The sequence below is a fragment of the Haliotis rubra genome, unplaced genomic scaffold (genome assembly GCF_003918875.1).
Source record: "Haliotis rubra isolate DU_JTF1 unplaced genomic scaffold, ASM391887v1 Scf8, whole genome shotgun sequence".
NCBI classification, from domain to species: Eukaryota; Metazoa; Mollusca; class Gastropoda; order Lepetellida; family Haliotidae; genus Haliotis; species Haliotis rubra.
In genome coordinates, this window is record NW_025767523.1 from 438,043 (window position 1) to 454,549 (window position 16,507).

General features: G+C 38.7%; 1 protein-coding gene across 4 annotated transcripts in view; it reads right to left on the bottom strand.

Annotated features, from left to right (window-relative positions):
* Window positions 1-16,507, bottom strand: part of LOC124261400 (LIM domain-binding protein 3-like) — a 55,106-nt gene that overhangs the window by 23,550 nt on the left and 15,049 nt on the right. For 3 of the 4 annotated variants that reach the window (XM_046695715.1, XM_046695714.1, XM_046695717.1), the window contains exons 3-4: window positions 3,153-3,185; window positions 1,084-1,180 (exon numbers count right to left, since the gene is read on the bottom strand). In XM_046695715.1, coding sequence (XP_046551671.1) covers window positions 1,084-1,180; window positions 3,153-3,185 — 130 coding nt within the window. The remainder of the gene's footprint in view (window positions 1-1,083; window positions 1,181-3,152; window positions 3,186-16,507) is intronic. The other variant, XM_046695716.1, reaches the window with a different exon arrangement.

Consider the following 16,507-nt stretch of genomic DNA (forward strand, 5'->3'; position numbering starts at 1 on the left):
ACTATTCCCTATGTTATACTGACAATATGTAGCAATATCCACTATTCCCTCAGTTGTACTGACAATATTTAGCGATATCCACTATTCCCTATGTTATACTGAAAATATGAAGTGATATCCACTACTCCCTATGTTATACTGACAATATGTAGTGATATCCACTATTCCCTATGTTATACTGACAATATGTAGTGATATCCACTATTCCCTGTTATACTGACAATATGTTCTGATATCCACTATTCCCTCAGTTATACTGACAATATGTTCTGATATCCACTATTCCCTCAGTTGTACTGACAATATGTAGTGATATCCACTAAACCCTCACAGTTTTAGAAAAATGAATATATCTCCTCAGCTCTTTCTATAACATTTTGAAAAAAAATATACACCTTAAATACTTTCTTTTGGGATATTGAATAAATGTAAGCTTTCAGCAGCCAGGTGACCAAACAATCCTCATTTCAGCAGGACCTTGACAAGCATGGCACACTGACTACCTGTACTGCACTGGCATCACCATGAGGGCAGTCAGTTAACCACTTGATAGGGGATGCTGTTTTTGCCATAATGTAATAACTAGTATCTCTTGTACAGCAAAGTAGGTGTTTCTTTTCTGCCAAGTATCTTGAAAAGTGAACAGTAACTCATGGCACATCCTCACCTGACTCTCTGTCTGTTACATCTCGGTTTCAGTTTCATACTTCGTACCCAGTGACTATTTTCATATGTTTAGAAACTCATTACACAGCTGTGCAACAACTACGGATGTAGCAGCATAAATGATCTGGATGCAGCTGCCTAAATTGGTGTGTGGAGTGTGTGCTTGATGTGTAAATGGTGCTGAAACACTGCTGCAACTATTATGAAAAACCACACCAAAATTATGCCAAATCAGCATGTGTAAGCTCTGTCAAAATGTGAGTCCAAATCAAAGGGTATGCTCTTTCAAGTAGTGTGGACTGAATCATGGTGTATGTAATCTATCAGGGTTTGTTCAATGAATTAAAGTGTGTGTGCTGTATCAAGGAATGCATACTGTATCAAGCGGTGTATACCCTATCAAAGTGATAGTCTCACCTGTGAGGACTGGAAACTTCCCTGTCCTGGGCTTTGTCCTCCCGCAAACTGGTTGACGGGAAATTTGTCATATGCTGGCTGGATAGTTGAGCCACCTCTGAAGACAAAACAAATTTACAACTAGAGGATATTATTTGAACAAAAGTGACATCCATTGATGCCATATCACAATCTAATTCCACTAAATCCCACGTTTCATCTTGGCTTCATCATCTCAGTAGTACTTCACAAAAAAGCAACAGAATTTTGGAAATCAATATTTGAATATCATTAATGTGATCAATGAAATGTCAATAGTTTTTGTTAACAAATATAACCATACAGGCACAAAGTTTCTTAAATTTGTATGGTTGCTATGCAACTAGTTTCACAAGGCAAGATGAAATGTAGGATTATCCAACAAAACCATTTAATAACAACACTTATGAACACATACACATTTCAGACTACCATGACATGACAGAGCACATGAAGCTTGACAGGGTAAATTACTTAGAAGTCGATCCAATGAAACAGAGATGATAACTGAAGAAGGGAGATAACTCTTGCATGACAAATGAAAAAGGACATTGATATTGGGTCAAACTCAGTCTGGATTCGCACATGGAGTTCACAAAAACTTCAGCAACGAATGACACATTCACACTTTCAACAAAATGACTATGCATTTTTGAACATGTAATTTCATGGAAGCTGCAAATTGACAATGACAACTTAAAAGGGGTATACTGTCAAAACATAGTATTCGGGATACTTTGTTGATGTACTTTTATGAACAAATAACATTTAAAGCTCTAAGGAATGAAAAATAATAAAACTACAAGCTATTGATATATCTAGTTCTACACAAAATGTCAAGCAAACATAGTTCATGCTTAACTAAAGCTATAAATATTCCAGTGTACATAAATTTTCCATCAAAAGCATGCACATCCACATTCTGAAAGTAACCACTGAATATGAAAAAAGTTTCCCATCAATTATTCAAATTCCATATGCATCAGAATTTCAAAGGTTTGTGTAAACATTGTTCCTAAACTAACTGGTTTGGCAAGGATATATATTTAGACCACTTAACAGCATGTTGGTTTGGCCAACAATATTCAATACACCTATTCATCCTGTATAACGAAAGTGTGTGGTACTCTATATTGAGATACTTAATCTGTGACATATTGTCTCAATAAACAAAGAAACTGTTAGTTTCTTATCTGTGAATGGTCCTGCACAGCAGTCAGTCCAATCATGAAACAGTGGCTTTACTGTGTAGCTCAGGAAGTGACTGACTCAGGCTGGGTAAGGTAAGCAGAATTCCAGCAATGCTGTACAGGCTTATCAAGAATTGCCTTTACACAGTGCATTTTTTCCATAACTCAAATCCATGTCTTATGTAGACAAGCAAAACTCTCAACCATTAACCTAACTTAATCTTTCTTTAATACAAGTAAGCTAAAACAAGCTGTATTGCTCATGTTACTGCAATAATATCATGATAATGCATATTTGAATATAGTGAATATATTGAAATAAATACAAAAGAAAAATAACACTAATGTGAAAAATATTGTCAAAGAAAAAAATTATTAATAATTTTTTGCACAGAAAATTGATAATCATGAAAACAAGCTGAAATCTGAGTGTCCATTCTCCCAAAAAGAAGAAAATATATTCCTGAATCTTCAGACATAAATAGTCATTAAACTATCAAAATAAGTAAGTGTTTTCTGACAAAAATCTACCAAAACCATGCTCACTACTCTATTAAACTTCTTCACACTCATCTCATGCAGTTTGTGGCAAAGGACATGACTATAAAACAGGTTACTATATAAGTACTCTGATTGAAAATCAACCCTAAACAGCTGAAACAAACAATTAACCATTTGATGACAGCAAAGGGTTAATACACCATGCCCACAAGTTATACACAACATATAGTACTTATACATGTTATACATTTCTACATAAGGCCATTTAGTTACACATTGTACACTATGTATGTGATCCTATGGTTATAATAATCGCTATTTCCTTCATGCGGTACAGTTTTACTACACAATCATACTCACCTGTTAACTGGTTCACTTTTCTTTTCTTTAATTCTAAATTAAATAATTTAAACCTCTTCAAAATTCTGTACTTAAATCATTCATGAGTATTTCAGTTAGTGTATTTCAGCATAATGTAAGAGGGCAAATCTAGCAGTCCTGTCAAGCTGTTTAGGCATTTTACTGTATCCAAGGCAAACTTCAATACAGATTGCTCTGTAAACCTTTATTAAAACCCTTATATCTTCTTCAATCTCCAATCTTTGATCTTTCCCATTTCCCCTTTAAAGCACACAATTAGCATAGAGTCATCCATCAAACACTAGCAAATGTTGTCAGTCCTTATCACAAAATCCCAGGGATCAAGTAAGAGGAGTTTGGATTACAAGACAGGCAGTTATGACACTGACTATCTGCCCCACTATATCCCTTGTGCACTCGCCCTAACAAATAATCATATGGTACAAGGGTCCGATAAACTTGGTTCTCGCACCCCAAATCCGCGTATGCCTGTGACTGAGCATGAAAAGCCATTACTTTGTGCAAGTTTCCAATGAGTGGGTCTGAATGGCTGTAGACAGCATGTCAGGCACTGGCAGGGGTGTAATGAGGGTTATTCTCCGCTTCAGTTTACCTTCACGTATAGATGATATATGGCTGATAAGACGTGGAATAAACAGGATACACACCATGTACAGGGGATTACAGTCTTAGATGATATCTCTGTTTATGAACCTTTTTACTATCAAGGCCTATTTGTTTGTTAATTAGGTACTTACTAAAGTGGTGAAAATACTTGTTAATAATCATTTAGTTCCTATTTAAATGGCAGATATAAGGACTTTGACATACATCCAATTCTGAACTTAATCATTAACACATGAGTGAGTTGGGTTTTACGCCGCTTTTAGCAACATTCCAGCAATATCATGGCAGGGGACACCAGAAATTGGCTTCAGACATTGTACCCATGTGGCGATTTGAACCCGGGCCTTTGGCGTGACAAGCGAACACTTTAACCACTAGGCTACCCCACCTCCCCCAAAGTGTTTAAAGCCTGATGATGATTAAAATGACTGCATGCTAAGATCATTATTATTATTAATTCTAATCCTATACAGTCATCCCTGCATTTTTATCATATCAATGCTGATCAGGAAATATTTATTTTATTCATTTCAAAATATCCTGAATTTCATAGCAACAAACTGCTATTGAAGTCACACATTACATTGTGAACATAGGCTATGCCAGGTAGGGCGATGTTCAGACTGAATGCTGTGGCTGTCCATTCCAGGAATAGTTGCTGGTGTAAACACAAACACATGATGGGGAATAAATCTCAGATATGTCAACAACATGGGAGATGTCAAAATGGCTACAGTCACCCTTCCAACATGGACAAAGGTTTTCTCAAAACCAATTAAGTACAATATCATGCCGTTTACTTACTGAGACATTATCACAATATTTAATCCTATTTTACAATATTTAACAAATTTTTGTTTTGTCTTAAACTTGGACTAAATTCATAACAAAAATCTTGGTATTTATATTTTAATACACATTTTAACTTTTGACATGCTCCCTGTGATGGAGGGTGACATTTGCGTGTGATGTGGGTCTGTTTCAGTGGCAAGTACATGGTAAGGTCTGCAGGGTATCTCACATCAATACTGTGAAGGGCTTGTCAGCAAATGTCAAGTCAGAACGAAAACAGGAGGTGCAGAGGTCGCCTGTTACCACATTCCCCTATGTCAAAACTGCATTGGACCAAACCATCAAGCCACAAACTGGAAATTTACCCTACCATGATACTGAGGAAAACTACAACAAAATTCCCCTCAAAATGTATGCATGAAAAACCCTTGGATATTTACATACATAAATAAACTTAAAGATAAAAAAACTATGTATATAAAGTCAGTGAGTTTAGTTTTACACCACTCTCAGCAATATTCCAGCTATATGGCGGCGGTCTGTAAATAATCGAGCATGGACCAGACAATCCAGTGATCAACAGCATGAGCATCGATCTGCGCAAATGGGAACCGATGACATGTGTCAACCAAGTCAGCGAGCCTGACCACCTGATCCTGTTAGTCGCCTTGTACGACAAGCTATGTATATTAAAAAAATACACTGTATATATTAGCAAAAACACTGCATCTATCATCATACCAGGTACTCATATTTATTACCAGTAATGCGACACAGAGGTTGGGAGGTCACTGCAACTTTCATGAGGGTTTTGGCTGCTGTTTTTCCTAAATTAGTAGATCTTTTCCAACTTCAATTTGTAACAATTCATAGGGTTATAGTAAGGGTCCCCTTTTCTCACTGCTGCCTGTGAAAGCACTGTATGGACAGCTTTTCAATGTGATACCATGGTGTAGGTATTCTCACTCTAGGGAAGATGGGTACTCAATACTCATACCATTGATGTTGGTTTGCAGCACAGATACTACCTGAGGGTATTAAATCTGATATGTTTGTAACATACCAGCTCAGATCTATGAAAAACAGGTTCTGATAAAAGCATCATCTATCCCTTGTGGGCATAGGGTTTTACCGTGATTAAAGCCATTAGAAATTAATCAAAGATTCTCATTATTTCACCTTGCAAAAGTTCCTCCCTTTCTGAAGCCTACATCACCAATTACATAGAAACTCAATCACAGGTATATATTACCTGAAGTATTTGACTTTATTTCAAATATATCACTGCCAAACAAGCTGAAAGAACAGATTTATCATTGCCTTTTATGTGATATTCTCTCATTGTAGAATATCAAGTAAAAAAGTACTAAATATCTATTAGAATGGATCAGTGAAAGCCTGACCTGTCACGTACATAAGTCTAAATGAAAGGGTGATGACAGTTGTCAAAGAACAGCTTCTTCCTCTACATGAATGAACTGACGACTCAATGAACGAGCCAGTGTTCACACCTAGGTGGCAGAACGTGACCGACCAAGTTTGTGGAGATGCTGAGCGAGTCGCTACTTTGAGGACATCTTCATTGGGGTCACCTGAGCATCCAGTACACTGCCTCCCCCAACACAGGTGAGAGCTCGTTAACACCTTCCTGATACCCTCACTGCACCTACAGGTGTCTCTTAACACCTGGTCGACACATCCTACAACAGTGGAGTTGAAGGGATGGGACAGAAGAGCTCTCTACTCTCTAATTGAAGTCCTAACCCCTACCATACCTACAGATACCTGTCTAGATAAAATACACGTATTGAGATGAAGATGGGTTAAAACATATGCATAAATCTAATGTAACTCTGAATGGGGTTTCTTGATGGTTAGGTAACAGAGTAAAATATATTATCTCAGGGTTATGGTCAAATGACTGGTTGATCATAACCAGAAACACGAGTATTTTTCCTAGCCTGTGCTTTATTTTCCTGAAATGCTGTCTAGATTTAATTGGTGGCACAACTAACCAATTTATGGACAATGCTAGAAAAACTACAGGCGTCATCTAAAGCTTATGACAAAATGAAATCAATCCAATTTTAACATGATGAATGAAACTGGTAATGACAAAGACAGACGGTTATTATCAAGGAAAATCTTTGAAAGTTTAGTCACAACAAAGGGCAGTTTGTGCGTAAAAACTAACTTTTTACTCTGAGAATGATTAATTTGGGATCACATTTGACACAAATTTGAAAATGTCCCTTTTAACCTCGATACCAATACATCACCTGCATGGTTTAAACAGTACAATTAATAACCTCTGATTCCGTAACATGGAGCCAAGCCACACCCACAAACATGTTCTGAACACTATCAAGAACAGGTATTAGGCCAAGAAAATTAATCACATCCTAATGAAAGTGAGAGTCACTAAATCATTTCCTTGGCATTGTTTCCTTGTGTTTAGGGCAGCCTTGTTATCTAGGACCAAACACACTCTGTTTTACAGAGTGCTGAGGTGGCTGAACTCTTGATTCACCAAGAAACTATTTCCACGAGAGTCTACAGAGGTTAAGAGGCCTTTGCAAGTTTGCTTTACCTGAATCCGGTATTATGTACGACTCCCCACAGCTCCCCGACTGAAGCTGGGTGAAAGGCCCTGACATACACTCAGTGGAGGGTCTGAGTTGGAAAGGGGGGTGGAAATACATGCGATACAATGTAGACATTGTACTGGCTAATCAGAGCAGGTGAAGCTGGTACAACAGCCCATCAGGATACAAAAACAACTTCTTGTTTGATACACATGGCCACTACACCATGGTGACATCAGACACCAGACTATCCTGTCAAAGCAGTTGGGTATCACTGTTGATGTGTTACACAAGTGGCCTGATAACAGAGATATTGCATGGGCATTGAGTACCAAGTTATCTCACTCTGTTGAAGTACTCGGAATTAATAAAAATCATGATGCGGCTATAATTAGATCATATTCAAAATAAGGTAGCAGGGTTTATCTTAACACCTTGACCAGAATAATAGCTCGATTTATCAAGCAGAGCTCCAGATAAGATTTAGCTCATGTGGGTACTGTACCCACTGTATTTTTTTGGAGTGGGTATTATGAATGTTGAGTGGGTATTTCATTTTCCATTACCCACTGCTTTCAAATATGTGCGTATTTCAGTCATTTTACTCACTTAAGTATTATGTCATTGAGTAAGTTTACTAAGCAGGTATGTTCTGCCTCATGTCATACCTAATCAAAACCAACTTAAATATAATGGAAATGATTTCATAAAAAATCACTCATCCTATACTGACAGTACAACACTAGTCCTATACTAACAGTACAACTTGATAGCAATCGATGTCTTTTTCATTACGCAAGTTATTTTTATAAATATATTCCGTGACGCATTTGTTTTAAACTTTTATGCATGATCTAACATTTTAAATGCGAATTGGTACGCAACAATTATTTTTCAATGTGTAATTGGAAATTTTCTATGCGTATTTTACCCGATACGCAGCTTATCTGGGCCTCTGCTGCGCAATTCGGGTACCGATGACGTGTCAACCAAGCCAGCGAGCCTGATCCACCCGATCCCGTTAGTCGCCTCTTACGACAAGCATGGGTTACTGAAGGCTCATTCAAACCCGGACCATCATGGGTTTTAATTCTTGGAGCTGTGAACTGAGTTTGGGACAACCAGGAATTTGACACATCAAGTTTGACAGCTACAGGTTAAAACAGGTTTACCTATAGGAAGAGTTTTCCCAGATTTGATTGCGAATACAACACAAGTGAGGATTTGAAATCTAGTTTGAGAAAACAAATATATTGTTTACATGTGTGCTCTTTGTTGTGCCATTAGAGGGAAAATGATACAGTGGCATCTAAAACCAACTTTAGCTAGGTAGTGCTAGTAGCCATGTCTTCCAGGCATATTATGTTGTATACCGTCAGCAGGTGTTTGCATGAAACACTGAATTTTGTTAACAAAATCTCACCATACCAGTAAAGCAGTAGAGCAGGTTCGTAAGTCAAGTTCACAAAAAAAACAATCACCATATTTCACACTTGAGATGCCAGATTATAGAATCCCTGGCCACATATCCAATACATGCCAAGCACACAAACAACATAGAAATTATCCTGCTGAAGCCAATGATCTGTGTGCAGTTACCATGGTAACAGATGAAGGCAAATATGCTACTGTGTCTTGAAGGGACCCCCATAACATGCTGAGTTGGCAGATACTGAATTCCACAGTGGCACACCTGTATTGAAATGGACTCTTCTGCACATGGCCTGGCTAATGTCTGTTGTATGTAAACCAGTTGCTATGAGCGACATCTACCCTCCTGCTGAGAATACATTTAAACAGTCTGCAGGGTGATGTGCTCTGTAGGTGAGTGAGTGAGTGAGTGAGTGAGTGAGTGAGTGAGTGAGTGAGTGAGTGAGTGAGTGAGTGAGTGAGTGAGTGAGTGAGTGAGTGAGTGAGTGAGTGAGTGAGTGAGTGAGTGAGTGAGTGAGTTGACCTACGTCAAAATGATTTTATAATGTATCTACAGTGTAAGTTAAAATGTATTGAATTCTGTCATCTTTCAAACTTATTGTCTTCAGTCAAATAACCCAGACCATGGAACATTGTTTGAATCTTTTCCATATCCTTGCTTCAATATGTAAAAGCTGGGATTAATAACAGTGACATTCTTCAATTTATTCAACATCTTTGGGGTTTCAGTAATAACTTCACACTAACTTTCACTCAGTACATTAAGAAACTAACCCAGTTCTCAAACAACAAAATGTGTTCATTTCATAAAGATGTCAAATATAGGACTCCTCAAGAAAGGCTACTAGAAAAATACTAACATCTTCCAAGAGACAAATTCAAAAATAGCACCCAAAATGTGAAAGCTCTCTTGGTACAACCCCATCATAATGAACACAAAGAGAGCAAACTTTCCACCTCTTAAAGCAGCCTTTGAACCTCATGAAACAAAATGAAGGCAATCCTTCTGCCTGCCTACAGCGTCCACCCAGCCTTGTGTCTATATACTCTACACCAGCGAACACTGGTCAGCTTCTCACAGCGTTATCACTTATTAAAGCCACACATCAGTGCAGTGTGTCCATCCCGGTACTATTTCCCTAACACTGAGTCACCGATACCTACATTAACACATGTACAGACTAAGTGATCAGACAGTCAATAGATGATCAATAATACAAACACAAAACACCTGACACTGAACAGCTGTAGGGCAATCAGAGTTCATATACTTGTATACACAGACAATTCATGAAGGTGATTTCATTTTTCTTAAATCTCTAAGAAAGATCCGATCCATTTTTCATCATACATGGTTGCATCAATTTAAGGCAAGACCAATTTGTTTTTTCTTGTTCTGTACACATTTTCTTCACTTTTATTAAAAAATAACTCATATAATAAAATATTTTTTAAAATTGTGTAAAACAAACAAAAATATTTTTAAAAAGTATGTGTATGTTTATTACTTTACTGTAGCCAATTGTAAGGTGGACTCAATAGCAATTAATTCATCTGAATTATTAAATACTAATTATTACATACCAATCAGAGATAATCATAATAACATCAGTGTCAAGCTTCATGAATTTACCCTTGTTAACAGAGGGCAATACATACAGCAGGTCCATATCATGGTCACAAATATATCAAATTTGAGCTGTAAGAACAGGCACAAGCAGGAATTCCGTAAGGGGTGTGTGTGTTGGGCTGATTACTTCACATACACACAAGTATTTCCCGTACAGAGAGGTCTGAATGACAGGGCCGGTGCAGCAACGTGGGCTGACTTCCTGGCAACACTATCACCAGGTAATGTCTAATGGTATAATACCACAGCATTGTATCACACGGTGGATGGAAGGAGTGAGTATGGCAGGGATGTCAGCTTCATTACACCTTATTAATAGGCCTGTTGACAATTCAGTAGATGTGGACCAGACAGACCCACATCAAGCAGTCAGGGATGATGATGCCCACTGAATAGACTCAAAGTCGTCCTCCAGAAAGTTTTAGTTGCCTTTACATGCAATGGAGTGCTAACTACGTGTAATAATCCAAGTGACATTGAAATAGAACAGTTACCTGTCAACGAAATGTCCACCAACAAAACACTAAATCATGTACTTTACTACTGTTGTAATATGTTGTAATATGTTCCTGATCGAAAACTCCAAATAGAATGTTTCTGGCTATAATAGTGAGTGAGTGCGCGAGCAAGGTTTTACGCCGCTTTTTACCAATAATTCCAGCAATATCACAGCGGGGGACACCAGAAATGGGCTTCACACACAGAACCTATGTGGGGAATTGAACCCGGGTCTTTGGTGTGACAAGCGAACGCTTTAACCACAAGGCTACCCCACCACCCCTGCTCTAATATGCCCATAGGTAGATAACAAAGGTGTTTAATACAGCCCAAACAAGTATGCACTGTTAAGACTATAAAATGTTTTTAACTCGTTATGGATTTATTCCATGAAAGTTTTACTACCATAAGAATTAAATTCTTAAAACAAACTCACAAACAAAACTTCAATGCAGGTCTGAATGGCATAATGATGAACATCCCAAATATTGCAAAACGGAATTAAATCCAAATAAGGCCATTTAACGGAGTGCCGCCAGGCTAGGGATGATTCACTGATTAGTCGTGAACGGAGGCCAGCAACAGAACTCTCCACTCCTGGAGGCAAAGATGTGTCACTGGCCATGGGTTACCTAACGATTATCTCACACACACAGGGAAGGGGGGGCCAACAGAACGTGTCCAATGACATCATAGCATTCATTTGTCTCGGAGAAGGAGGGTGACACTGCTCCCACGATTTGACATGGCTTGTCTGTGCAAGGATTAACGGAGACGACTAGTCACCAGTTGTGATTTCTCACGAGTAGTCACTGTATAGTTAGCTTGACCTTAGTCAAACAGCCAAATTGATGTGTCACGGGTTTGGGCCAGAGGACAAGGGATATGACATGCCCTCTTCCCTGATGTCACACAGCAGACTAATCACAATAGGGTTGGGACATGAACTAAAATGTAGCAGGGATCAGGTGGAAATACACATTAAACATCCAATTGAACATGACAGTAAGGAATTACTTGGGTTGTCAGGAAACATACAACTTGTGTTTAGTGAAGTTTCCAAGTTTATTCTTACACTGTTATATCAAGCTGTTATTCAGTCACAATAAACTAGAAGTTGCCATCCATTAAGTTATGTTTCTTCAATTACTCATCAATATTCTAAATTACCGATCACACAATCATTTGGATTGTATTTGCAAAGAGTGAGTGAGTATGGTTATACGCCACTTTTAGCAATATTCCAGCAGGGAACACCGGAAATGGGCTTCACATGCAAAGAAATAATTAAAGAAAAGCTGAATTGTAATCTGAAATTAATTTTAAAATGTCTTCTGATTTTATACCAAAACAGGTCATTCGTTGGATAGTGAGAGTGAGTGAGTGAAAGAGTTAGAGAGTGAGTGAGATGATTACTACAGAAGGCACTCACATTGAGTGAGACACCTTGTACCTTTTGTATCTCATGAAGGACAGGCCTTTTTTGTCCACATACTGAACTTTTCTTTATGTTTAACTAAGGGCAGGGTGTTGCACAGTAAGGGTCATTAGAAACTCCTGCAAACAGTGTAAAGGTTGCACAAATAAGACAGGCCTAAGAAAGGCTCATGTCAGAAGTGAGGTGAGGTGAGGTGAAATTGAGTTTAACGTCGTGCTTGGGAATATTTCGCTCATATGACGACGTGCATGCGTGTGTATGTGTATGTGCGGCTGCTTGTACTAGCCCAGAATGAAGCTGGTTTTATAGTGCTAGCCCACTGAGATACCATACCGCAGTGAAGCATGAATACCCCACTCAGACATTATACTGACTCCCGAGCCGACCAGGCCTTGTTGTACCCATTAATGCCGAGCGCCAGGCAGGGACCAACAAGTACCATATTTTAACGTCTTTTGGTATGACGCGGTCGGGGATCAAACCCGCGACCTTCCGCTCTCCGGGCAGACGCTTTAACCACTACACCACGGAGGCGGTCTCATGTCAGAAGTACTGATGTTTGTGTTACTTTAAGTTGGCACATCAAACACAGCAGCTAATTTGTTAACTGCTCCAAATCTAATTTATTTTTTGTTATTCTCCTTCCACAAACTGCATGTGGTTTCAGACCATTTCCTTATATTTTCAAGCAGTATCATCTCAGAAGACACGAAGAGAGGACTTAACACGCTGAACCCATGTTGAGATTTGAAACATACTTTCGGTCTGACAAGGAAACATTTCAACTTCCCCATCACCTACCTCACCATCCCCCAAATTCTTCTGAATATGTGTATAATAAAGTTTTAGGTCTCTTTTAGTAATATTCCACAAATATCATCAAGGGTGACATCACAAGATGGGTTTCACACTTAGTACTCAGATGGAATTAAAACCCAGGCATTAAGAATGAGAAGATAATGCTTTAACCACGTTATCTACCACACAGCATCCTTCAGGATCATGAGTAACATCACTACAGAGCCTGGTGACAGGTGATTACTGGGCACCTCAATGATGATGATTTCTAGATTTAACGTACGCTTTCCGATATAATGCGTATTTCGCACATGGGCCCGCTAGTGTTTGATCGAAAGAGGGGTGACTTGACTGAAAGACATGGCACCTCCTTGATGAGGAGATGAAACAAGATTTAACCACCTCAACCACCATCAACACACAGAGAAATTCCATATGCTGATTGGTGTGTCCTCTAAATGAGTTAACAGGCCAGACAGGTGAGACTACAGATCTCTAGAACAGGTGACACTACAGGCGAACTGTTGCAAAAGGTAGCTCACAGAGGTCAGAGTTTTGAAGCTAATTAATTTGCTTGGGAAACTGAGAACATGATGAGAAGACAGATGGCACTTGGCTTTGAAAAATTTACTTCATCCATTTGTTTGAGCAAAACTGTGCCATTTGGTTCCAGAATTAACTAGTTCACAAAATAAATATGTTTCCTTTAATTAACAAAAACAATCTCTGCTTTCCGTCATTAAGGAAAGACTTCTATATTATTATGCCTGTAGGTAACTGAAATTATTCATTCAGGTAAGACTCATGATATAAATATTTTCACAGCAAGTCTTTCACAAAAGACACGATGATAGAAAGAAAAGTCCAACCTTTTTGTTTAAATCAACAATAGCTTGAAAATTGTCATATGCACATGCAATCAGCAAATCACATTCATTTTCATTGCCAGTAACTACACGCTGCCAATACATAGTCCACCTTGGTACCCAGCAAGTGAGAGACAATCACATGGGACCACGTGGTCAGACTTAGTGACAGGATGCCCTAATGATGTGGACAATGCTTGCAACATCGACCATCAGGTGGTGGCAGGTTGTAAAAGGCTCAGCAATTAAATCTGCAGAGTTGCATCCCATGGGCATGCCAGGAACCTATCACCATGGATTTGAATTACATTCGTCCTGATTGTGTTCCGTTCCCATCTACGGCCTGCATCACTTCAGGCTTTCCTTCCACATCAAGCTGACATACTGTGATACAGCTGGACTACAGTGATATAGCTGGACTACGGTGATATAGCCGACATACTGTGATACAGCTGGACTACTGTTCAAAGCAGCATTAAACCAGAGTCACTCAAACCACTAATCAGAAACGGTAAAGTCTAATACCCTGCAACATGATACCCTCACAGTGTGCAGGATTTGGCCAGCCTGAAAACATACTGGTTCTTGACACTGTGCCAGCTCAGTTTGGTATGAGGCACTGTGAGACACTACCACTGTACATCTGCCACTGAAGAGCAGACGTGGAGCTGTGCTCCCATCAACAAGCCGCCTATCCAGAACTGGGGAGCAGTAACCTAACTAAATCGTAACTAATGTTTTCGACTAAAACTGTGTATGTTCATTAAAATGACCATCAAGTGATTACAGTGTGTGATTAAGACATTGTGTGTTTGCTAAAATCAACACTCAATGTTTAAGCTTTTGGAATGTGTGAAAATTCAAATTTGGACAAGACAATCCGAAGATTGATATGCTGATATGATGGAGGTGACTTAAAGGTCACATGCAACGTAAAACACAACTTTGCAGATTGTGATACCTTTCGGTATGGACTTACAAATACAAATCATCAAAAATGCAAATTCAACTTATAAAGTTGAAAAATAACGCGATGAAACCCCCGCGAAATCAGAGTTCAAACGATTCACTACATTCACCCCAGCTTGGGGTGAAAAGTGGTTTCAGCAGCTGGGCTGCGCTGGGCTGGGATGGGCTGCACTTATAGCGCATGCGCAGTGAATAGGTTCGCGCAGCTTGGAAGCGGGATGTTCGGATTATAAGGTCGTGAGCAGGAGTAGTCTAATAAAAACAAATAGTAAATAATCTACTCGTTACATAAAAGAACCTTGTTAGGATCAGATCTACTCGGCTATGTGTCAACCAGAGAGGCGTTCGACATTTCAAGACGGAAAAGCTTCGCTGGCGGTGAGTACTCGGTGAAGGCTTTGATGTGAGCTTTTGATGAAGCACTATGTTTTGTTGATATTTCACAGGCTCTAGCTTTTTATACGTTATGACAGTAGATTATCGATTTAACTGTTTATATAATTTCATTTGTCTATTTCACTACACGTTCTCCTTACCGAGTCACTTTCTCAGTTTGATACTTAAAAGCAATGTCATTATTTAGCATTGACAGAATTTCTAACTGTGATATAGATATGTCGTTGTCACAGACAAAACTCAATGTCTGTTTTATTGACACCTATGTGTCTGCCTGCCTGTCTGCTAATGACAATATGCAATACACAACTTTGATTACTGGCCACATGCAATTTGAACTTAACACCTATCAGTCTATACACCATAAACAAAATGCGATAACGATATTGTTTTCTTAACAACTAACTATAAGCATGTATGCATGGGTCTCTGCTGAAACTATGTTGTTGTTAGAAAGCTGAGAAGTTGACCTCTTTAGCGAAATTGAAACCATGCAGAAGATCAAATAGTTGGTATTTGTTTAGATAGTTTATACAAAACCCTGATGAGCTTATCATCAAACCTGGCATCACCAATGCAGTCCGATGCAGTCCGTTTGGCCAGAGAGTGACATCAAGTGTATTGACAGTTGGTTTGACTTCACATGTAAGACACTGATCTAATTACCTAATTTTTGTAATGCATGTTATTCTGGACCGACAATTAGAAGATAAAGCTACTCTGTTTTCAATTTTGCGGTCCTTTATCATTGATTTAAGACCGCTAAATGTAATTTAAAAACAGAACGCGTCAACACACGTAGATCTGGACCCGCTTTGAATATACTGCCGCTTTTGCACTGCTGACGAATTTTCCAGCTTCGTAGTTTCTTCACTGGGATTAGGGTCAAGAAATTCTTCTTCAAGCCATTCGCTTTTTACTTCAAAAACACCAAAGATGCTGCCGAGATAGAAATTGCCGATGTCCGACATGTTTGTTTACAAACAATAGGGTCAACGAGTTCGTTGTATTCATATGCGGTGAATCGGTCACTTTAATTAGCGGTCCTTAAACTGTCATTTAAGTACGGTTTTGATGAGCTCTCAGCCAATCAGAATCGAGTATCACACATTGTCGTGCTAGAATTACAATTAAATTGTCTCAACACCACATTTCTGTTGTTTGTTTATTCAGGCCATTCAGGGTCACTGAATGTTAAGATTAGTTGTAGACAGGCATTACAGAGTTAATGCGCTTGTCAGGAAGTCATTGGTTGCCAGCAGTTGAAATGCTTATCGATAGGAAATCTAATCCAAAAGTTTGAAGTTCGGCAAAAATTCATGGAT